This window comes from Giraffa tippelskirchi, chromosome 11 (assembly GCF_054371585.1).
Source record: "Giraffa tippelskirchi isolate mGirTip1 chromosome 11, T2T-mGirTip1v1.2.pri, whole genome shotgun sequence".
NCBI classification, from domain to species: Eukaryota; Metazoa; Chordata; class Mammalia; order Artiodactyla; family Giraffidae; genus Giraffa; species Giraffa tippelskirchi.
In genome coordinates this window covers 50,116,840-50,140,147 of record NC_137285.1, presented here as the reverse complement: position 1 = coordinate 50,140,147, position 23,308 = coordinate 50,116,840, and the positions used below count along the sequence as shown (strand labels likewise).

Genomic DNA, 23,308 nt, shown 5'->3' with positions numbered 1-23,308 from the left:
TGGATTAGCAATAATTTTTGAACAAGCTTTAACATTTTATGTAATACTTAGAAGTGTTAAGCTCCTATCAAACGTCTTCCTGTACTAGGCTGTAAGATCCTTGAGAGCAAAATCCATTTTTTTTCTTACTTTATATTATTCCAGGGGGTGGTGAACACTTGAAAATTTGTTGTTTCAGCACTTAAAACTGTTAGCCAACAAAACAGGTAAAGAAATATTTGTTTAAAACTATTTAAAAAATAGCAACCCACAATTTTGTCTCTATCTTCCCTTAGACATTTGTACTTGTTCTGACTCTCACACTTTCCTTAATGAAGTAAAATTTATCTCATACAGTACTTAGCATTATCAGGGACTATGTTAAGCATCATTAAATCTTTACAAGACTACAGTGAAGTGGGTATGATTATTCTCATTTTACACATGAGGAAACTATGCTCTAAGATCACAGTTAAAAAGAAGCCAAGCTGAGATTCAAGCCTAAGTGAAGCATACTCCAAACCCCGGGCTTAATCAGTACGCTATACTTGACTTCTAACATGCCTTATCGTATATCCTTCTCCAAATTCATGCTATGATGAAATTGGCAGGGTGCCTCTTTTTTAAGTGTGGGAAGAGCTTTCACAGATATTAAAATAGGCAAGTCCCGTTTATCTGTAAATAGATATAATGTTAGGCCATGGCAAGTATACAAAAATGTTTCCTGAATGAAGGCAACTGATGGTACTCAACTGAAGAAAGAAATGATCTCTTCTTGAGTTACACAGTAAGAGAGATCTAAAACTTGACTCTCAAACTGCTGCCTAAACTCAAGCCATCCCAATTCAACCCTTAAATATATCTCAAAAAGGATACACACATGACTCTTCAAGTCATTTCTCAAACCTCTACGAACCAATTCATAAGCTTCTTCCTTTTTCCCCAAACAGTTCAATGTTAATCCTTTCATAGCCAGAGTTTCTATTTAAAAGAAAAAAAAAGAAAGAAGGAACTTAAAGATAACCAACAACAACAAAAAAGGTACTATAATCTCAAAAACAAATGTTACGTTATCTTAAGTATTTAAAACTTCAAGGAGATTATTGGGGAAATGTCCAGGCTTTTACAGAGTTAAAATATTTTTTAAATTGACAAATGAAGCAACTACACATATGTATAATACAGGCCTCCCTAGAATTGTTTTTTAGATAAAAAGATACAAAAATGCATGAATGTCTGGTAATGTATATGGTAACAAGACAAAATTATTTTCCATGGGATGACCCAATTAAACCACTCCTTTAAAGTATGGGAAAGTTAAATCCTGTAACAGACTTTATCTCTGTGAACCCAAGTTACACAGAAATTAAATTCACTGTTCAGTGATTAAAATATATGTATCAATTATCTACATTTCTGATTTTCACCATTTTAAAATGATTCTTTGGGATTACTATTAAAAGTACAAACTAAAGATGTCAGGCATCCATCATTCACAATCCAAAGAGCTGAGGAAAATACTAACTTTCAGAAAGGGAAAAACAATACTTCTAATTTTACAATGTATATTCTATGAAGCACAAATGAGTATAAAATATTCATTATGGTTAATTTACCTAACTTTTAGGACTACGAATTAAAATTTATAGAAAAATTAATTAGGGATAAAAGACAAGGATTAAAGATAGAAAGAATCAATATTTATAGTAAAATACAGATAAAGAAATGGAAGCAAAAAAAAAGAAAGAAAAAAGTATGTACTAATCATCATAAATCTGTATAAATTCAGGAAAAAAGAAGCAAACAAACAAAATATATTTGGTAAGTAGCCAAATTAGCAAGGTACTGTAGAAAGTAACACTTTGTTGTTAAACAGGTAAAAATCTATTCTTGAAAGAAACTCCTTCAAGTGTTTTAATGAAAATGTAGGTTGTAAGTTTAGAATAAATCATAACTTATTGCTGTTAAAAACTACTGCAATTAAATTATGACACTTCATATGCAACCTGATTTCAGATGTGTTCAAATATGAAGGGAAAGTGCACTTTAGAAACAATGAAAGCTGGTTCTATGCTGTACTCAAACTCTATGGTGTCTATACCACTAAAAGTTACATTACTGTTATGCATACTTTTGGAAAGAATATAAAACAACCTAATATCCAACTGGCTAGCAAAATTATATACATATATATATATGCCATGCGGCATGGCACATGGGATCTCAGCTCCCTGATAAGGGATGGAACCTGTGCCCGCTGCAATGAAAGCATAGAGTCAACCACTGGATGTTCAAGGAAGTCCCAAGCAAAACAATTTTTTAAGAAGGAAACAGAGAAAGAAAATTTTACATACTTAATACCCACTGCTTTCCATCTTTAAACAATGTTATTATTATAATGAAGTATGCAAGAGTAAAGAAAGCTAATAGAGAACTATGACTCTCTCTCTTCAATACTAAGAGAACATTATCAAATTTAAACGTTTCCTAACTGTACAAATCAGACCTGTGAAAATTCACTGTTCCTTTGTCTCTTCAAAAGTTTAGCTACAAGCTCTGCCTTTACCCTACAAACATCTCACTGTCCAAGCTTCTACCCTCACACAGGCTAAAGCTACATAAACTTTCAAAATATGTATAAATCATGTCTTAAACATGACTGTCTTGAAAAGCTAAGATACAATGCTCTAAATAAGAAGAAGCTGGTTCATGAGCAAAGGTCCAAATGGACACTGTCTGAATAACTTTATTGTAAGGAATAAAATTTCTTCAGCTCAACCAAAGTTGTCAAGCAAAATTTTCTTGTAACCATTTTAAATAAACTTACTTATTAAACTTAAATTAGTATATTTGTTTTACTAGGTTCTTTTGCCTTTCCTATGGTGCTAATATTCAAAGCAGGAATAAATCAGAACTCAAGTAGATTGTGTTATCACTTTCTCAACAATAAACTCAAACTATTAGTATTAAATATCTTCCCACAGGCATAAGAATAAGGTCCATTCTCTCTGGAAAATAGTCTTGGCAGCTGGGAGTAACAGAACCCATATAAGTGAAATCAGACAAGTAAGCAGAACCTTACCTACTTATGCTTACATACAAGTGTACTACATTTACACTTACCTCCATGCTCAGCAAATTTGGGATTAGAGAGGATTTGTTTACAGAATTTCAGTCCATTTCTGTACTGTTTATGTTCATAACACCTCTGTCAAAATAAAAAAGAAAAATTTAAGTTTAGTAAAAAATGTAAACAATTTTAAATTTGGTGCTAAGCTTTTGATTCTGTTAAACAGAACAAAATGATCTCGTTACTTCCATATTCTAAATTCCACAAAAATGCCAATTATACATATATATACACACATACACACATGGAACTCCCTGGTGGCCTAGTAGTTTGGATTTGGCACTTTTACTGCAGTAGCCTGGGTTTAATCCCTGGTTGGGGAACTGAGATCCTACAAGTCACATTCCACATTCAAAATTAAAAACAAAAAAAATGCAGCTATACTGAGCAACCAAAATTTAAAAAAAAAAAATAAACAGTTCAAATACAGAAAGTAAAAGGTATACAAAGGGACAAAACACACATTAGAAAAAATCAGACAAGCATTAGCGGACTTCAAAAGGTCCAACAAGTGTTAATATAATGTGAAAACTGGGGGGGGGGGGGGGGATTGTATTTTAAAATAACATTTTCTTTTTAACTGAAGGAAAGAAAGAAGTCTCTGAAGTCACAAGAGACAAACAAGTGCATGCAAATTAAAGAAGGGAGAAAAAGACACACACATGGTCAAAATGAAAATTCAAAGCCAAGAAATAAAGGTCCTTAAAAACTTCCAGAGAGGAAAAAAAACAAGTCATATAAGAAGGATATGTAATCAGGATAGCACTGAAAGTTTACTCTAAAGTAAAAAAGGTATACTGCTGAAAGTTATAAAATATCTACAGTCTTCAAAATTCAGAATTCCTTACCTAGCTAAATTGTCGATCAAGTATGTAAGTAAAATGATATTTTAAGGCTTCTCAGAAAGTTAAAATTTTATCTTTGCACTCTTCCTTAGGAAGTTATTAAAAGAAACCAAAACAACAAAAAAGACAACATGGGACTTAGTAAATAAGCAATTTAATGTAGAAAAAAGAACAACCACTCCAAAATGAAACAGGATGCCAGAGGCCACCATGGAACAGGTTTCTAGCAAGGTCAAAAATGGAACCTGTGTACTTCATAATATGGAAAATATTATTTATAATCACATGACAAAATACAGGCACATTTGGGGAAAATGACCAATGAGTCTATAGAAAGCCAACTGAATAAGTAAGACAGATTTTAACTCCAGGAAAAATAAAGGCTTATATAAGAAACTATGGTCTCAGTGTAATATTCAGCTCAACAATAAATAATACATATGTAATTACAGAAATGTAAATATTTAGTTCTGGTTTATCAAAATACTGTGATATAAGTACAATGACAGAATGAGGAAAAGACAAGTGAGCAAATGTGGTAATGAAGTTCTAAGTTCTTCTTTTCTATAAATGTATCAACATGTGCTTTCATAACAGTAATTTTTAAAGCACTATATTCATTACAGAAAATCTCTGTACCTTAAAGATATGATAATTTATGTCAAAATTTACTGTCCCAAGTTTAAACAAATTTTGCTCTTAATTTTTGAAACAATACACTCAAAATCTGGCTGAGATAGTTAATGCAAATGATAATAAAATCAGGAGAAAAATGTGTAGAAACAAAAATGTAAAATTTTACATTCAGCACCAAGAAATCAACTGGCTAAAGCTCAATGCAAAAGCCAACCACAAGGCTGTTCTACAATCAACTATGTACTCACCATCTCTATTTTATTGTTCACATCTCAAACCTAATATACAGTCCAAAACACAAATGATTTTCTCCCCCAGAATCTATTCTTCACCAAGTCTTTACCATCTCAAGAGATGCATTTCCTTCAACTCAACCTCATTCAGATGACAAAACAAGAAACCTAACTATCCTCTGTGCTTTCATCTCTGACACTTCCATCCTCTAATAGATTCATTAGCCCTAGTTTCTCTGCAATAGCTTCCTAACTCTCTGCTTCTCCCACAATCAACAGGCAAAGTGACCTGAGGGATAAAGGGAGGGGAGAGCAGAAGCAGTAACTTAACTACATACAGACAAAGAAACATAAGACTAAGCAACTATTTTCAGTGTTCCTATTTACTCAGCAGAAAGCCTAAAACAATGTTTTTCTTATAATAATAGTAAAAGTCATTAAAGGAAGCTAATTAAAAGCAACACCCATAACTTGTCACTGTTTTCCAGGAACTACATCAAGGGCTTCCCTTGTGGCTCAGTGGTAAAAGAATCCTCCTGTCAATGCAGGAGACAAGGGTTCCATTCCTGGGTCGGGAAGGTCCCTTGAAGAAGAAAAGGGCAACCTACTCCAGTATTCTTGCCTGAGAAATCCCATGGTCAGAAGAGGCTGGTGGGCTAAGAGCCCATGGGGTCACAGAAGAGTTGGAAAAGACACAGCAACTAACAACAACAAGAACATACATACAAAGAACAGTTTAAGTACATTGTTCTTAAAACCTTCAATTAGCTTTCTACAATTTTATTTCTGTAAAAATGTAGTAAGGCAACTTCCACTTTTGGCCACAGTGAAGTGAGGAGAAATATGTCCTTTTATCTTAAACAACAAAATGAGACAAAATGTATAAAATAACTGTTGTCAGACACTGGACAACAAGCAGCACAGGCTGTGAACCACTGAGGGGGGGGAGGGACATGATACACTTGGTAATGTCACTGCTTTACAGATCACAGCACGGCAAGAAGATCTGAAACAGAGCACATGACAGTCCTCAGAGATGAGACAAAAATGGTAGTTCAAGGAGGCTGAGGTATTCTGTAAGACAGAGCACTGAAAATGATGGAACTATTCAGAAAAAAGACATCCAAAAATCTGCATGGGGTCCTTCGCGCATCTGTTGCCAGAAATTACAAACCAAGTTAGGGACAAGATACCTAGAGAAGTGTTGGAGGGCTTAACGGTTGAGGCCCTCTCTGAGTCAGTCCCGGTTGAGAACTCTCTGCACCACATACAGAAATTGTATTAACGTTAAGTATTATTTAAGCCAAGAGTTGTCATCTTCTAACAGATCTTCCAATCAACAAATTCAAATTTTATCTCACCTTTTGCTTCTTTGCTTACTCAGTGCGTGCATGAGTGCGTGCGTACCTGCGTGATAAGTCAATTTGGTCTTGTCGGATTCTGTGCGACCTTATGGACTATAGCCTGCCAGGCTCCTCTGCCCATGGGATTTCCCAGGTCAGAATACTGGAGTGGGTAGCCATACTGGAAGATCCAGGGGATCTTCTCGACCCAGGGATCCAACCTGTGTCTCCTGCATTGCAGGCCAACTGAGCAATAAAAATGCCAAAAATAAGGTGACAAAAATAAACACACATAAAACAACTGGAAAATTCCCCCAAATAACTGAGTCTGCCAAATGAAAATTAAAAACCAAGCTCTATTTGAATATGAGATGCTATAGTACTTAGCTTTTTATTTTATCACACTTCAGAACAGTAATTATGTTTCAGTTCCTAATGATTATGTTCCCAATTAATGCAATTTGGTAGTCTTCCATATTGAAATTATACTCAATGCCACTAACTCAATTATCTTCTGTCAATGTGACCTGTAAAAATAATTAAAGATTGCACACCCTTCAGTGTGCATTTAAGGAAACAGACTTCAATCTATTTTTTTTCTAAAAAGCACTACTGCTACAACAGGTCACTCATTACAAATCAGAGTAGTAGTCTCACAGTTTGCTGGAAAAAGTAACAACAGATATTTAACTTACTTTATCCCAGAAAAATTCCTAAAAACTTCTGCTTTTGCCCAAGGATAAACTCTAATGGCATACAGGGTTTACAAGAAAAATAGGAAAGAGTGCATCATATTTCATTCAATAATTTCTTTCCTCCAAACATAAGGCCAGATATATGCATAATTCAGCTTTAATATAAGTGTCTGTCTAATCAAAATCCAATCTTATAAAAGCAGTCTTAAAATATAATAGAAGATATAATCATAAGGTGTCCTTTTCTTACATTAAAAAGATGTAAGTGAAAAAAAAAAAGCAATTTGCTTGTTTTTGCAACTCTCATGTAACACTATCACTAAGGTTCATTCTACAGACCATGGAAATAAATTTACCACAGTAAGATTCTTTCTTTTTTTTAATCATAAGGTTCTTAATATTGTTTTAACCAAACTTGTAGACTTAAATTAAATTTTTTAGAGAATTTATTTAGGGAAAAAGAGATGGAAAATACTACACAGTATATTGTGAGCAAAGATTTCACGTCAGTTCATTTAAAACAAGATTTGTAAAATGACACAGCGGGCAGACATATTAAGTCTTCACAGTAAAATCATCAAACTAAATAAAAATACATGTCCACAATCCTGTCTCTGAAATTCTTGTATATGGAGAGTTCTTGAAATTTCAGAATTATGAATAAGGGTCTCCCTCCCTTAGCACGCAATGAATGCCGTAGTATTCTATTATTCACCTGGCTTATATTAATTCAAAATTAAACATAATAGTATCAAAATATTAGAACATTGTAGACTGTTAGTTTTCACTAACTAAATTTTAAAATATCAACACTGCTACAGAAACAGTAAAGCAAAACAAGACATAATTAAAACAGAATGAACTGTTCAAATCCCATGTGCTAAATGTTGGCAACATACACTGAGACTCTTGCTTCTAAATGTATAGGAATAACTGATACAGCTGATGCTCCTGCCAAGCATGAAACTGGTTAAGTAAATAAATAACTATTCTCAGTCACTGAACAACGGCCAACACAGAATTGTGCACTTTCAGAAGGGAAACAAGGTAAATCTCAAGAAAATCTTTTTTTTTTTTTTTGCCTAGAGGCATTTTCCAGACTCTAGAACAGAGAGGGAGAACAAAACCAACACGGCAGTCTTACTGATCTAAGCAGGTATCGGAGTGAGAAACTGCCTGAAAAGATGAAATTTATAGAGCAAAGTATCATCAAAAAGAACTGTACAGATATGAAGTTTTAGAAATCTGCACAAGAGTCTTGGTCAAATATTAAATTGCTCAGGTACACTGCAGAATTCTACTCAAGCTGGCAAAGAATAACTACGAAGTAGCATGAGCTAAACAGCTACTGATGCTTATATATGGCCGGGAGACGTCTGAGTGCCAAACAGTTGGGCTTCATTAAATACTCAAAACCTTAGGAATAAGGATAATCTAGACTCATTTTTACTAAAGCTTAAAAATAAGAACAAGCTGATGCACAAGCAAATTAACCACTTGCCAAAACAAAACTTTATTATAAAAGAACAAGATTCAGACACTTAATATCCTGGCATCCATAATATACATCATGAAAAAACAGGAATCATTAGAATAGTGAACAAACAGGAAATTGTGACCCTGACCTGCAGAAAAAAAAAATCAATCAACAGAAACAGATTCAGAAATAATGGCAGAAGTAGCAGGCAGACTTTAAAAGTTACTGTTACGTATTATTAAAGGATTGAAAGGAAAACCATGAACATAATCAGAAAACAAAACAGGAAATCTCAAGAGAAATGGAATTATTAAGGAATGGAAATTGTACAATAGAAAAATATAGCATCAAAAATGAAAAGTTAATGATATAGGCTTAAAATATTAAACACTGTAGTGAACCTGAAGCTGGTGCAGTGAACAAAACCATGACAGAGAACTTAAGTGGCTCCATGAACTTGAAAACATATAACAGAAACAATCCAAAAAGGAAGATGAAAGAGTAAAATGAGAGACAGAACACAGAACTCCTACCTATGGCACAATATCAAGTGGCCTAATGGCATAACACATACATGTAACAGGAGTCAGAGAAGAGGACAGAAAAACTAAAGTGGGAAATATATCAAAATTGCAAATTTGATGAAAACTCTAAACCTACAAATCCAAGAATCTCAACAAACTCCAAGCAGAATGAACTAAAAGAAAAAAGAAAGAGAAGAACAAAACAAAACGCAAGCTAAAAAGAGAGGCACATCACAATCCTAAGGCTAAAAAATAAGGACAAAAGAGAAAATTATGAAAGTAGTCAGGAAAAAAACCTGTATTCTAAAAGATCTCCAATTATCATCTCAGCTTCTACCTTAAGAAATTTAGAAACATAAGAGCAAATTAAACTCAAAGTAAGCAGAAAAAAACAAAAATAAAAAGAACAGACTGAATGAAACAGGAAAAAAGAAAAAGGAAATCAGTGAAACCAAATGCTGATTATTTGAGAAGATCAATAAAACTGATAAACTTCTAGCCAAATATGGGCATGATCACAGAAGTATGCAGCAGAGCAAAATAAGGAGAACCCCAGCTTTCTAGTCAGGGAGCGAGACAAGGAGCCAAGGAAACAAAATATCAGAATCACAAAGGAGGTGGAACTGGGGAAAGCAATCTCATAAAGATGTTTATGAATTCCAGGGTTCATAAACATGCATGGATCTGATCACAACACCCAAGACTTTGAGAACTAAACCAATAGATACATCATGCAGCCTGCAGACCAGCTACTGGATGGCACATAAGCAGGTCAAAGCCAAACAGTACTATAAAGATTTTAAAAACTGAACTGATGTAAGAACTACAGTCCATAGAAATAGTTGGGGCTTACAGCCTGAATCTAACCAGATTTGCTAAAACAAAATTAACATTCCCCAAAGGATTTAAAACAAGACCCAAAGTCTGATACTAATATTCAGAACATCCAGGATAAAATCCAAGATTATGTGGCATTTGAAGGACAGAAAAATCTCAACTTGCATTGAAAAAAAAAAAAATCAACCACACAGAGACTTCTATTCAAGACTTTAAATTAGCCATTATGAAAATGTTGGAAGAAGTTAACTAGTGAACCCTTTGCAACATCTTAAGAGGAGATGAGGATAGAACTCACTGTATGGACCCAATACCAGAATGGAGATAACTGGAAAGAATCATTGTACAGGAAAAACAGATCAATAAAATGTATCTAATCTGGATAACAGAAAAGAGTTTTAAAAACTGGTGGTGATTTAGCCGTTCAGTTGTGTTCAACTCTTGCGACCCCATGGACTATAGCCCACCAGGCTCCTCTGTCCATGGAATGTCCCAGGTAGGAATAAAGGGAGTGGGTTCCCCTGTCCTTCCCCAGGGTATCTTCCCAACTCAGGGATCTGAACCTGCTTCTCCTGGATTGCAGGCAGTCTCCTGCATTGCAAGCAGATTCCTTACCACTGAGCCTCCAGGGAAGAGCAAAGCCTGTTTGCCAAGAATCCCAGAAGGGAACCCTCTAGGTGTCCTGGAACTGTCCATCAGCACCTTGGCTCAGTTGAGGCACTGATAGCAATAGATCATAGTATCTGAAAGTCACAACTTTAAGATTTTTTTTGTCATAATACAGAAAGGAAAGGAGTATGTCAAGGCTGGGAAAGGAGTATGTCAAGGTTGTATATTTAACTTATATGCAGAGTACATCATGCAAAATGCCAGGCTGGATGAAGCTCAAGCTGAAATCAAGATTGCTGAGAGAAATATTAATAACCTCAGATATGAAAATGACACCACCCTTATGGCAGAAAGTAAAGAGGAACTAAAGAGCCTCTTGATGAAGGCGAAAGAGGAGAGGGGAAAAAGCTGGCTCAACATTCAAAAAACTAAGATCATGGCATCCGGTCCCATCACTTCATGGCAAATAAATGCGAATACAATGGAAACTGACAGACTATTTTCTTGGGCTCCAAAATCACTGCAGACGGTGACTGCAGCCATGAAATTAAATGATGCTTGCTTCTTGGAAGAAAAGCTATGACAAACCTAGACAGCATATTAAAAAGCAGAGACATTACTTTGCTGGCAAAGGTCCATACAGTCAAAGCTATGGTTTTTCTAGTAGTCATGTATGGATGTGAGAGGTGGAGCATAAAGAAGGCTGAGCGCTGAAGAAATGATGCTTTCGAACTATGGTGTTGGAGAAGACTCTTGAGAGTCCCTTGGACTGCAAGGAGATCAAACCAGTCAAATCCTAAAAGAAATCAGTCCTGAATATTCATTGGAAGGACTGATGCTAAAGCTGAAGGTCCAATACACTGGCCACCTGATGTGAAGAGCCAACTCATTGGAAAAGACTCTGATGCTAGGCAAGATTGAAAGCGGGAGGAGTAGAGGACGACAGAGAATAAGATGGCTGGATGGCATCACAGACTCGATGGACATGAATTTGAGCAAGCTCCGGGAGATGGTGAAGGACAGGGAAGCCTGGCATGCTGCACTCCAAGGGGTCGCAAAGAGCCAGATGTGACTGAGCGACTGAACAACAACAAGAAAATCATTTCGCTGACCCTTGTAAAAACATTATTTCTAATTTCACTAATAACAATATGGAGGGTAAGAAATCTCCACAATAGTTGGCTATTTATATACATAAAATAGTTGGATAAGCTGTGAAAAGTCCAGACCTATTGCTGAAAGGAAGTTCATCCTCTTTTTCCAAACCCTTGTTACAGGAAAAAAAGGTTCCCTAAGATGTGGGAATGTGACATGGCAAATAAAAGAATCTAGGCTATTTACGTTAATAGAAAATAGTGATTAGGTGATTTAAAATAGAAGATTTAAGATTATATGTAACACAAATATATATTACATACCATTTAGATTTGGCAGTAACATTACATAGTCCAAGTGCAAGTCGCTCAGTCATGTCCGACTCTCTGCGACCCCATGGACTATACAAACCATGGAATTCTCCAGGCCAGAATACGGGAGTGGGTAGACTTTCCCTTCTCCAGGGGCTCTTCCCTACCCTGGGATTGAACCCAGGTCTCCTGCATTTCAGGCGGATTCTTTACCAACTGAGCCACAAGGGAAGCATTACTGTTAACATTAATCTTCTTTAGTATTAAATATACCTTTCCATCGTTTTCTTCAGTGCAAATTTTTTCAAAATTGATTAAAAGGAATGCAGCCTCAAATCAAGCTAAATGATAAAAGCAAAATTCAGCTTTAAAAGTCAGCCATTTTGAAATGATGCGTGCTGCTGCTGCTGCTAAGTCGCTTCAGTCGTGTCCAACTCTGTGCAACCCCATAGACGGCAGCCCACCAGGCTCCGCCGTCCCTGGGATTCTCCAGGCAAGAATACTGGAGTGGGTTGCCATTTCCCTCTCCAGTGCATGAAAGGGAAAAGTGAAAGTGAAGTCGCTCAGTCGCGTCCAACTCTTCACGACCTCATGGACTGTAGCCTACCAGGCTCCTCTGTCCATGGGATTTTCCAGGCAAGAGTACTGGAGTGGGGTGCCATTGCCTTCTCCATAAATGATGCCTGGGATTTGACAAAATAATCCAGGGGGTAGGGATCAGAGATGAAAAAGAATGCACTGAATCGTTGTTTTCATATGCTTGAAATTTTCAAATTAAAAAGTTGAAACGAAAAAAAAGAAAAAGAAAAAGTTAAAAAGAAAACAAGCCTTAGATATGTTAAAAGCAACTCAGGAAACATTTATTTATTAACTTAATAAGAGCCTGGCTGGCACTTAGCAGTGCCAGTGTCCTGTAACTACTTTAGTAGTCCTGCTTCTGTAGAGCAGAAAAGTATGGAGAAAGGGCACCTACAGTATATACACTCAAGAGCTACGGCTATTTAACATTTTAATTAGTTAATATTAAATAAAATTTAAAAATGTTCAGCAAAGCTCCTCAGCTACACTAACCACATCTCAGGTGTTCAAACAACCACATGTGACTAATGGCTAACGTAGTAGTAATTCAGATATAGAACATTTCTATCACAAAAAATTCTACTGGACAACACTGCTCTAGAGTCTAGAGTTCAATTCTTAGCACTTATCAGTTCTGCATCACTGGTTTAATTAAATTCATTAGCGCTTCAACTGTGTCACCCGCAAAATGTGGACATTAACGACCTTGCAGTGTTAAGGTGAGAAATACAAATGTATATAAAGAATCTGAGTAAGTACTCAATAAAATGTTTATATAAAGTACAGTATCTGTTCTGGCTTACAATAAATATTTAGACCCAACCAAGTTTGATTACAGAAACGTGAAAGCAGAAACTGAATTACGACACACAATCAAGAGGAACAAGGTCTCTATTCTGAGGTGACGTTAATGTTCTATCAACACATCTTAAAAGGGGCATAGGCTGCAATGGTCTGTGATCTGTCAAAACTAAAAGAACAACAACAACAAAAAACCCTAAAAGAACACTATGCTCAAGACAACTAATAAAACAATACACTTAAAAACCTGTGCATTTCACTGTAGGTAAAAGTGTGTGTTAGTCACTCAGTCACGTCCAACTCTTTGTGACCCCATGGACTGTAGCCTGCCAGGCTCCTCTGTCCATGAAATTCTCCAAGCAAGAATACTGGAGTGGGTTGCCATTCCCTCCTCAGGGAATCTTCCCAACATAGGGATCGAACCTGGGTCTCCTGCACTGCAGGCAGACTCACTGTAGGTAAGTATACTTTAATTTTTTAATATTTTTAACCTCTGAAAAACTGCCTTTATCCCTCCTTTCCTTTAATTCTTTTAGTTGGAGCTTCCATTCACAGACAATATGCTATCTTTTTCATATCCTACAGTTTCTGTCAAACTATTACAATCATGAAAACAAACTTAAGGATGATTTCTTCCCCTTCTGGTTTTATACTATTTTAAAAAATAATCTTGTCCTACTTCTGTAATAAATGTCATCTAATGCAAGTGGTCACAGAACTCTTGTTGGTACCAGCTCACTCTACCGAAATGGTTTTAGTTATATTGAGCCAAACTCTATCTCCTTCTAATTTCTGTTTACTGCTTCTACCCTTAAGAGTTCAGTTTTCTCTCATTCAAGCTAAACATCTTTGTTCTTTTAGCTGTTTCTCACATGAAAGCATTAAGTCCTCTGACATTTTGTGCCACCCTCTGAGGTGGATACAATATTGTTTCCAAACTTGTATATTTTATTAAAACCAGTAAAATTTTTAAAAAAATTAATTTAAATGGGGAAGCTTAATTTTTTAAAAAATAAACCACTTTTTAAAACTCCATCAGTATTTCACAGAACAGAAAGCATTTCAAAAATCCAAAGTAAAAAGTACACAGTCTCAGAACAGAGATAAAAGGTCTGTGAGAACTTTACACCAGTATTTTTGTAGTGTGTCAGCATTAGGGAGTCATCATTGGTCTGCATCACTCCAAGTTTTGGGTCTAGAAATTAAAATTAAGATAAAGTCTTACTAGCAGCAGACGTGAATGTGACAATCATCACCTGCTCTCTAGATACTATAACCCTGTTAATGCATTGTGAAACATGCCAGACTTCCCTTACCTTTCTTTTTTGCCCCATCAGCATTAAATTATGTCACTTGAGAAAAGAAAGTTGAATGAAATTTTAGAATTCCTGCTTAATATGAGTAGAACTCTGCTATGAATGTGAGTGTTTAGGGACAGGACAAAATTCAATATTAACTCCAGGTATATACATATGATTAAGAGCCAGCTATTTAATTGTTCAGTTGCTAAGTTGTGTCCGACTCTTTGCAACCCCATGGACTGCAGCACACCAGGTTTCCCTATCCTTCAGCATCTCTTGGAGTTTGCTCAAACCCATGGCCATGGAGTCAGTGATGCCATCCAATCTTCTCATCCTGTTGCCTCCTTCTCCCCTTGCCCTCAATCCTTCCCAACATCAGGGTCTTTTCCAGTGAGTTGGCTCTTCACATCAGGAGGCCAAAAGCATTGGAGCTTCAGCTTCAGCATCAGTCCTTCCATTGAGTATTCAGAGTTGATTTCCTTTAGGATTCACTGGTTTGATCTTGCAGTCCAAGAGACTCTCAAGAGTCTTCTCCAGCACCACAATTCAAAAGCATCAATCAGCACTCAGACTTCTTTACAGTCCAACTCTCACATCCATACACGACTACTGAAAAAACCATAGCTATTTAATAGAACCAAATTATTTCAATTGTAAATAATCCCAACAAGCTTAAGGAAAACAATGGCGTGGTCATGGGGACACAGAAAGAGAAGTACAAGCGATTACTCAATTATATAAACATAAATTATAAATTATTTTAAAGCAAACACTATTATTTTCCAGCATAACACATAAAAACAGAAATGAATTATTTATAGGATAATGACTGGCCCCTAATTTCTAAACATTACAGAAGTCCTCATAAGAACCATACAGGCCAAGCAAGAAAGCAAATAAAATCACCCAGAGCATTACAAGAAGATGAGACAAATAAAAGCTAACTTACGTATAAGTGCATAAACATTCAGGACCAGAAGCTCCAAGTTTCAAAAGGAAATGTTCAAAAGAAGAATACAGCAGGGTCCTAGTGGTCACTGAATATGGGTTATATTAACTAGATTCACCCAAGTTCACCCAAGTTCACTCAAGTAAGAAGTCCAAAGGGAAAAAAAAAAAAAAAATGATAGAGAAGTCCAAAGGAAGTACTGACAGACATGATAGATGAGAGCAATGACTACCGAGGAGTCAAAATGTAGAGGCTCAAAAAGTCTGTATGACCAAAGGTGACAGTTTTAGTAAGGCACAGCTTTGGAAGAGGAGACAGCTTGAAAGGAGAAAGTGTCATTTGAAAGTTTGATGGAGAGGGCAGCACTGAAGACAGAGGCCTACTAAGTCAGTACAGAACAATGGGGGAGAGGAAACTTATTTTATTTTTATTTATTTATTTTAATAGTTTGATAGTTTATGTTATTTAGGCTGTGGTTGGTCTTCAGTGCAGCACATGGGTTTCTTCAGTTGTGGCGAATGGGTTTAGATGCCCTGTGGCATGTGGGATCTTAGTTCCCCAACCCGAGTCCCCTGCACTGGAGGGCAAATTCTTTACCACTGGACCACCAGGGAAGTCCCGAGGGGACTTATTTTAAAAACTGTATTTGACTGTAGCAACAAAGAGGGTATTCCTGAACTAAGAGATTGAAGAAACCACCCAACCTCACCCCAAAATAAAACTGTCTGTATTGCTAGTACAGTAAAACCCATCACAAATAACCTGAAGAGAAAAAAAGAACTCAGCATCTATACCAAATTACTTACATAGGATTTTTAAAAGTGAAAAACTTGGGCAGATGAAAACACACCAAAAACTATAGCAATAAAACTGAGGAAAGATGTAACACTCCATCACAAATCAGAAATAATTAAAAAACAGATACAGACATAAAAGAACATCTCAAATCAAATGCTCAAAATTTTAAATAGAGTGAATAAAAAGTTTAAAAAACAGGAACAAAGTGAGTTTAAAATAGAAAAAAAAAAACCATCTCAGAAATGAAGACTAAATTATAAGAGATGATATAAAAGAACTGAAGGAAACAATATAAAACAGATGCAAAGATCTAATAAGCAAAGGTCACTGAAGAATGAAACAGCTGAACTAATATTTGAACTAATATTCAAAACTACAATTAGTGACTCAAAGAAAACATCAATCTACAATCTGAAAACACATACCAGGGAAAATTTATCTAGAACAGTCAACCCACAGACATAACTAAGTAAAATAATTCAATTTTACACAAAAAGAAAAACTCACATCTTCAAAAACGACCACATCATCAACAAAGAAAAGAAAGCCAGGTTGGCATCAGCAACATATAAACAAGACAATGGCAGGGCAATCATTTTTAAGAAATCTAAGAATATGTGAGTCAAGCTATCCTTCAAACATCAAGACTGTAGGAAAACAGTTTTAACATCTAAGCCCTTAAAAGGTTTCACAAGCGCGGTTGAGGAATCTCTACTAGACAGTAAATTTCACCCAACCAAGAGACGATAAAACTTCAGAAAAAGGTCAGTCACTTAATATTAACTCTATTTATAGAATTAAATCTAAAACAAAGGTATTGACGAGAGTAGAATATACATAAAATGGCATGTTCTCACAAAGTAATAAAGTCAGAGGAAAAGAGACTAGAAAAAAAATTGAGTAGAGTAAGTTCATTCACATATTAATAATCACAGCATAAAATTCCCTCCCCTCCACAGCCCTAAATAAGAAAAAAGAGAACTTAAAGAATTTTATTTTTTTTGGCCACACCTGCAGCTTGAGGGATCAAACCTGGGCCCAGAGGGTAAAAGAGTCGACTCTGAACTTCCAAGGACTGGAGTGCAGAGTCAGCTGGACTGCAGAGTCAGCTGGACTGCCAGGGAATCCCCAGGAATTTGTAAAAGTATAAATATAAAAGTAACTCACTAAAACAAAAATATAAACCTCCTTAAATACCAAAAAATATACAAAACAAAATAAAAATATTTTAAAAAAATTACAAAATAAGTAACGTAAAACCAAGATAAGGTCAACTCGTGAAAAAGGTAACATCTTTAACAGACTACACCTATATTATACATTTACTAACACATACACTTTAGCACTTACCAAGGACTTTTATACATATCTCACTACCTGACCAGTAAAGTAGGACAGAAAAATACTGTTTTCTCTTTTTACTCAAATTTACAAACTAAGGCTTAAAAAGCATAAAAGATAAAGTAAAGCAGAGTCAGGATTAAAACCCATCATCTTAAAACACAAACTGAAGAAACATGTAATATTTATTTCTGCTTTGAATGTGTTACTTCAGTTCAGTTCAGTCGCTCAGTCGGGTCCGACTCTTTGCGACCCCATGAATCGCAGCACGCCAGGCCTCTCTGTCCATCACCAACTCCCGGAGTCTACCCAAACCCATGTCCATCAAGTCAGTGATGCCATCTAACCATCTCATCCTCTGTCGTCCCCTTCTCCTCCTGCCCCCAATCCTACCCGGCATTAGGGTCTTTTCCAATGAGTCAACTCTTCGCATCAGGTGGCCAAACTATTGGAGTTTCAGCTTCAACATCAGTCCTTCCAATGAACACCCAGGATTGATCTCTTTTAGGATGGATTGATTGGATCTCCTTGCAGTCCAAGGGACTCTCAAGAGTCTTCTCCAACACCACAGTTCAAATGCATCAATTCTGCGGCGCTCAGCTTTCTTCACCGTCCAACTCTCACATCCATACATGACCACTGGAAAAACCATAGCCTTGACTAGACGGACTTTTGTCGGCAAAGTAATGTCTCTGCTTTTAAATATGCTGTCTAGGTTGGTCATAACCTTCCTTCCAAGGAGTAAGCGTCTTTTAATTTCATGGCTGCAATCACCATCAGCAGTGATTTTGGAGCCCAAAAAAATAAAGTCTGACACTGTTTCCCCTGTTTCCCCATCGATTTCCCATGAAGTGATGGGACCAGATGCCATGATCTTAGTTTTCTGAACATTGAGCTTTAAGCCAACTTTTTCACTCTCCTCTTTCACTTTCATCAAGAGGCTCTTTAGTTCTTCTTCACTTTCTGCCATAAGGCTAAGTGTTACTTAGCCACCCCCTTTCAAAAATCTTTAGAAGGAATTAGCCTGAAACTTTTGACATTCTGGGTACAAAGCTTCTTTGAACAAAGAAAATGTCTGAAGAAGTTTAAGTCTATTTAATGGCAGTGGCAACTGAGTTGGCAACGAATGTGACACTATCTCAGGTACTAGATGTAAGAAGTTCTGGTTTAGTAAGTGACACACAGCAGAGTGAAGGAAGAGCTACTCAGACCCAGGCTGCGTGATCTCTAGGTTCACGTTTGGCCACTTCCAGTAGAATACTAGTTTTGAAAACATGTATTTGCTCCAACACTATTGATACTTAGGGGTATTTTGAGCACAGTAAATTTGAAGTTTGCTTCTGTAGGATTTGTCTACCAGAAATACTAGGTGAATCAGAAAACTGCACTCAGCTGAAGTGAGCCGACCAGGCACGCACAGCACTGACACACACCTCAGACGTCTAAGCCCCCTCGGTTCATCTTGTGGGTTACAAGTCACACCCATCCACCTCTGATGTTACAACTTTCTCTGAGATTTAAGGTAACTTTCTTTCCATCACTTCACAGTAATTCACCAGCTGCAATCCTTGACATCCACTTCTACAAGCAAACTTCCAAAAGGCAGTATCTGTATTACAGTATTTACATATTTGTTAGCCATTTTACATATGTAAAACTGTGCTTTCAGTTTATTAGGTTCTTACCTTGGTTTCTAATTTGTTATTGATGAAGTTTTTAATTGTTGTGGCCCAACTCTATTTTTCCCACAAGCTCTGTGGGTTATTACCTGATTTTAGTCAGCAATTGCATAATGCACTGACTTTCAAGAACTTATGTCCTGATATAGCACAACTGACTGTATATAAAGCAATTAGAAATAACTTTAAACAATGCAATCATAAGCATTGTTTACACTTATAGCAATTTCTTCAAAAGAATAAAACAAGGTTTATATCAGCTAATATGAGGGTGGAGGGTTGGGGGGAAACCCTAGCACAGAATCTAGCTCAAAACAGATGAGCAATAAATGCCAAGTTACATTTTCCCTTTCTTAAAGATTCGGACTTAGTTCCAAAGCACTGATAACTAAAGGTGAAAAACAGGACACCATATTAAGTGAAAGCCATTAACATAGGAGAAAGTTTTTTTTCTTAAATCAGACCCACCGCGTGTGGAAGCACCAGCTGCAGGGACGTCCCCCAGGTCTGTAGCTGCAAAGCAAACTTTCATTTCCCCTTCCACACACTATCGGATAAAACTCCTCTTACAGATTACACACGGAAACGTTCAACTCTCTCCTCTATAAAAAAATTAATCTTTAAGATTAAAATTATCACCAGCTTCAAACAAGATTGTAATTGTCCCAGGAGGTTTTAGGTGAAATTTCAAAGGATCTCAACTGAAAATGTGTTCATATTATTATACTTATGAAAGAAAATCTCAGTGGAATACAGCATATAAGATAACAAAAACACTAACATCACCATCATTTATTTCTATATTGCAATTTACATTTTACTTTTAAACAGCCAAAAAGATTGCTCTTATTAATCTATAATGGATTAATTCCATAATAATGGAATGATTTTAGTTTCAAATTAAGTAGTGAAAATACAATTCATACCTTACCCAAAGGGGGGAAAAAAATCACATGCAACAAATCAAAACTAGTTTTGGGGTTTTTTTAAGTTACAACTTTAATACAAGTTTGTACAGCACGCATCTTAAACAGCTTAAATGTAAATGTACTGCTGACATTGCAGGGAAATTCCCAGTAGTCAAGAATAAGGTTTTCCTTCCCTCCGTATTCTACTATATACACTAAGAACCGTCAGTTGTGAATCTTCACTTGTTCTTCTTACCATCAACATTGGCAACTGACATTATTTCTGAGGTCATTTTTCACTAAGAATCTTAAGTTCTTCTCTCTTCAGTAGGGCTACTGCCTACTAACAGAGAGCAGAGTTGTATTATCATTTATATGTGAATGCTGACAGTTGGCTAGGCTCACTGATTAAATGGCTTGCTCTGCCACACCAGCTTGCCAGCAAGCCGTTCTCAAATTCCAAGAATTCAATTTGATTTTTAAGTTTTCTAAAAAACACCCACAAAGCAACTCTAAATTACAAATGTTCTCCCAACATTTTATATTCCTGTCTCATAATACCATATACACTGGTCCTCACCCCTGACTTTATCAGAATCAGTTTTAGAGCTTTATGAAACTACAGATGACTGACCCAACAGGGTCCACATGATAAACATCCTCATTTAATCCAGGTACCATTTTTTCTCCAATGTTAACGTAACCAAAAAAGAAACAACAAAAATTTTCTTACGCTTTGTGATGGGAGAAAGGCCATGTAAACAAACCTAATACTATGATTCATTCATAAATACAACTTGCAAGGCCTTACCAAGTAATACAGGTTCTGTACAATTACCTCATATAATACCGTATTGTACAATGCCAAGGCTCAGGTTAACTCCCTTCTCCAAAAACCTTTACGCGAGCACAAAATCCAAAGATAAAGATTTCTCTCTCTTGCCCTGTGGTCACTGTCTTCATGCTCACTTCATGCAAAAATATATACTGATTAACAAAGTCCCTATTCTCATAAAACCTACATCTTAATTATAGAAGACATGTGATAAATTACTTGTGTACACACACACACACACACACACACACACATCAGGTATGTCAAATAATGATAAGGAGAAAAATAAAGCAAGGAAGAAAATACAGAGATGAGTTGAAGAGGGCTTTTGGTCAAGGAAGGCCGCAATACAACATTTAGAGAATATCTGAGCAGAATTCTACCAATAAAAGGAATAAGAGAAGAAATGAGCCATGCAGGTATCTGGAGGACAAAATTCTGAACAAACAGCCTCTGTGTATGATCCCTTCTATAACCTAGCTTTTTATGTCCAAAAGCACTTTTATGAACAAAGAAAATAAATTTGATCAATGCTTTCTAAGAAATGCATTATCAGAAGCAGAAATATTAAAGTAAATAAGAATGCACACTAAACAAAGAGATCCCTTCCTTCTGTTAAAGCCAGTTGGCCAATAGCTCTCCTGTCCATCAATCAGAGCACCATGTCTGCCTCTGTGGAAACTGCTTTTAACCAGTCTTCAAAGTTACCAGCTGGAATGGCAACTCTTTATCATCAAATAACTTAGTTTGTATAATCCCCAGTAAAGGTTCAAGACTGCAGGGCTTTGAAACACTCACAGAATCGAACATTAAATTCAGGTTCCTATTAGCTTTTGTCTGCTTTTCTACACATATAGTGTTGTCTATTAAAATCAAAAACTAAAATGTAGTCATTCATTTTTTTTAAACCAGAATACTCTATTCCCAAAATATCTGCACAAACAAGTATTGTAATCTACTCTCTTAACCCAAAAGCATCATTTCTTAAATATTTCATGTTTCTAACACCATAAAGCATTTAAAAATATATATGCTTTGTCAATTTACATGAAGACATATACTTATGTGTTTGTTCACTGTACACCCGTTCCAGTAAGAATTTAGGATAGAAAGTTAAAAGAAAACAAATTAGTGAATTTGCAACATTATCAGTTTTTTCTTCTCATAAGATTTTTTAGACTTTTTATTAAAAGCATTAAAAAATAAAAACTTTAAAAGTATGTTGTGCCTTATAAGAATATAGTGTTTACTAAGAATATAGCTATATTTACATTATAGCAAAACTGCATTTCGTTTTCTAATTCACCTTTAAGTAAATTCAGTCTAGTTCAAATGTTTGATTACCTACTGTATACAGAAGAAAGGGGACTTCAGAGCAGCTAAAACTTTGTTCCAATTTTTTGTTTTTATTATATTCTAAACACATATAGTACAGGCAAAAGTATTAAAACCAATTTCAAGGTTACTATCCACAAAACTATTATTGTCACACAGTAATTAAAGTCAGTTGACCTTCCCATGTGCATATGGAAATATCCTTGTTAACAATTCCTAATTTTAATTTCATGTGCAACTCAATCCAACCTACATATCATTACCTGTAGAAACAGCACTTTTTCCAAAAGCAATAACTAAAATGAAATAATTTACCTACAATATTTTAGGTACCCACAACCTGTGTAGCCACCAACAATTATTAAAAGTCCTTTTAACTAATAAAGAACTAGGTGGGTGTGGTGTAAGTGCCCTGAAAAGAGTTTCAACCCTCACCCTAGCTGTTAACCTCAACCTCAGTGTGTTCCTTAATAAACATGTCCCTATCTTGAGATGCTCTGTGACTAGAGAAGTATTCTACAACTGCACTGTCCACTGTGGCTATGTGAATTTAAATTAATTAAAATTAAGAATTCAGTCCCTCAATCACACTAGCCATATTTCAAGTGTACAAGAGCCACAAATGGTTAATGGCTATTCTAATGGACAGAACAGATATAGAACATTTCTATCATCACAGGAAGTTCCACTGTGCAATACAAAGAGTAAGTTTCCAATAAATTGCAAATATTATCACCATGCTATGCTAACTTCTCTTACCACTTTTCTAGGAAAGAAAAATTTTATCCATTAGACTTTTACCTAAGGACATAAATCATTCAGACTATAGTCCAAAAATAGATTAATGCTGTACATATTTTAAGTACTTCCAACTTAAGATTTTTTTCTTACAGCTCACATTAACATCTAAAGAGAAGAGAAAATAAAGCAAAGGCACTAACAGTCACCAAATTAGCTTCGTTGCAAGGTATTAGGGTATGTCCAACTACTTTTCCAAGTGGGCTAAAATCTATAAAAGATGTGGATTTCACTCTACCCTGGCAATCTCATTATTCCTACGCTTACGCT

The 23,308-nt window shown here is 35.9% G+C and overlaps 1 protein-coding gene across 11 annotated transcripts in view; it reads right to left on the bottom strand.

Annotated features, from left to right (window-relative positions):
- The window catches only part of NAA15 (N-alpha-acetyltransferase 15, NatA auxiliary subunit), a 65,635-nt gene that overhangs the window by 38,842 nt on the left and 3,485 nt on the right, over positions 1 to 23,308 (bottom strand). For all 11 annotated transcript variants that reach the window (XR_014068627.1, XR_014068626.1, XR_014068625.1 and 8 more), the window contains exons 2-3: positions 3,103 to 3,187; positions 856 to 960 (exon numbers count right to left, since the gene is read on the bottom strand). Coding sequence is in view for 3 of the 11 variants with exons in the window: in XM_081540599.1 (XP_081396725.1) it covers positions 856 to 960; positions 3,103 to 3,187 (190 nt within the window). In the remaining 8 variants the exon portion in view is untranslated. The remainder of the gene's footprint in view (positions 1 to 855; positions 961 to 3,102; positions 3,188 to 23,308) is intronic.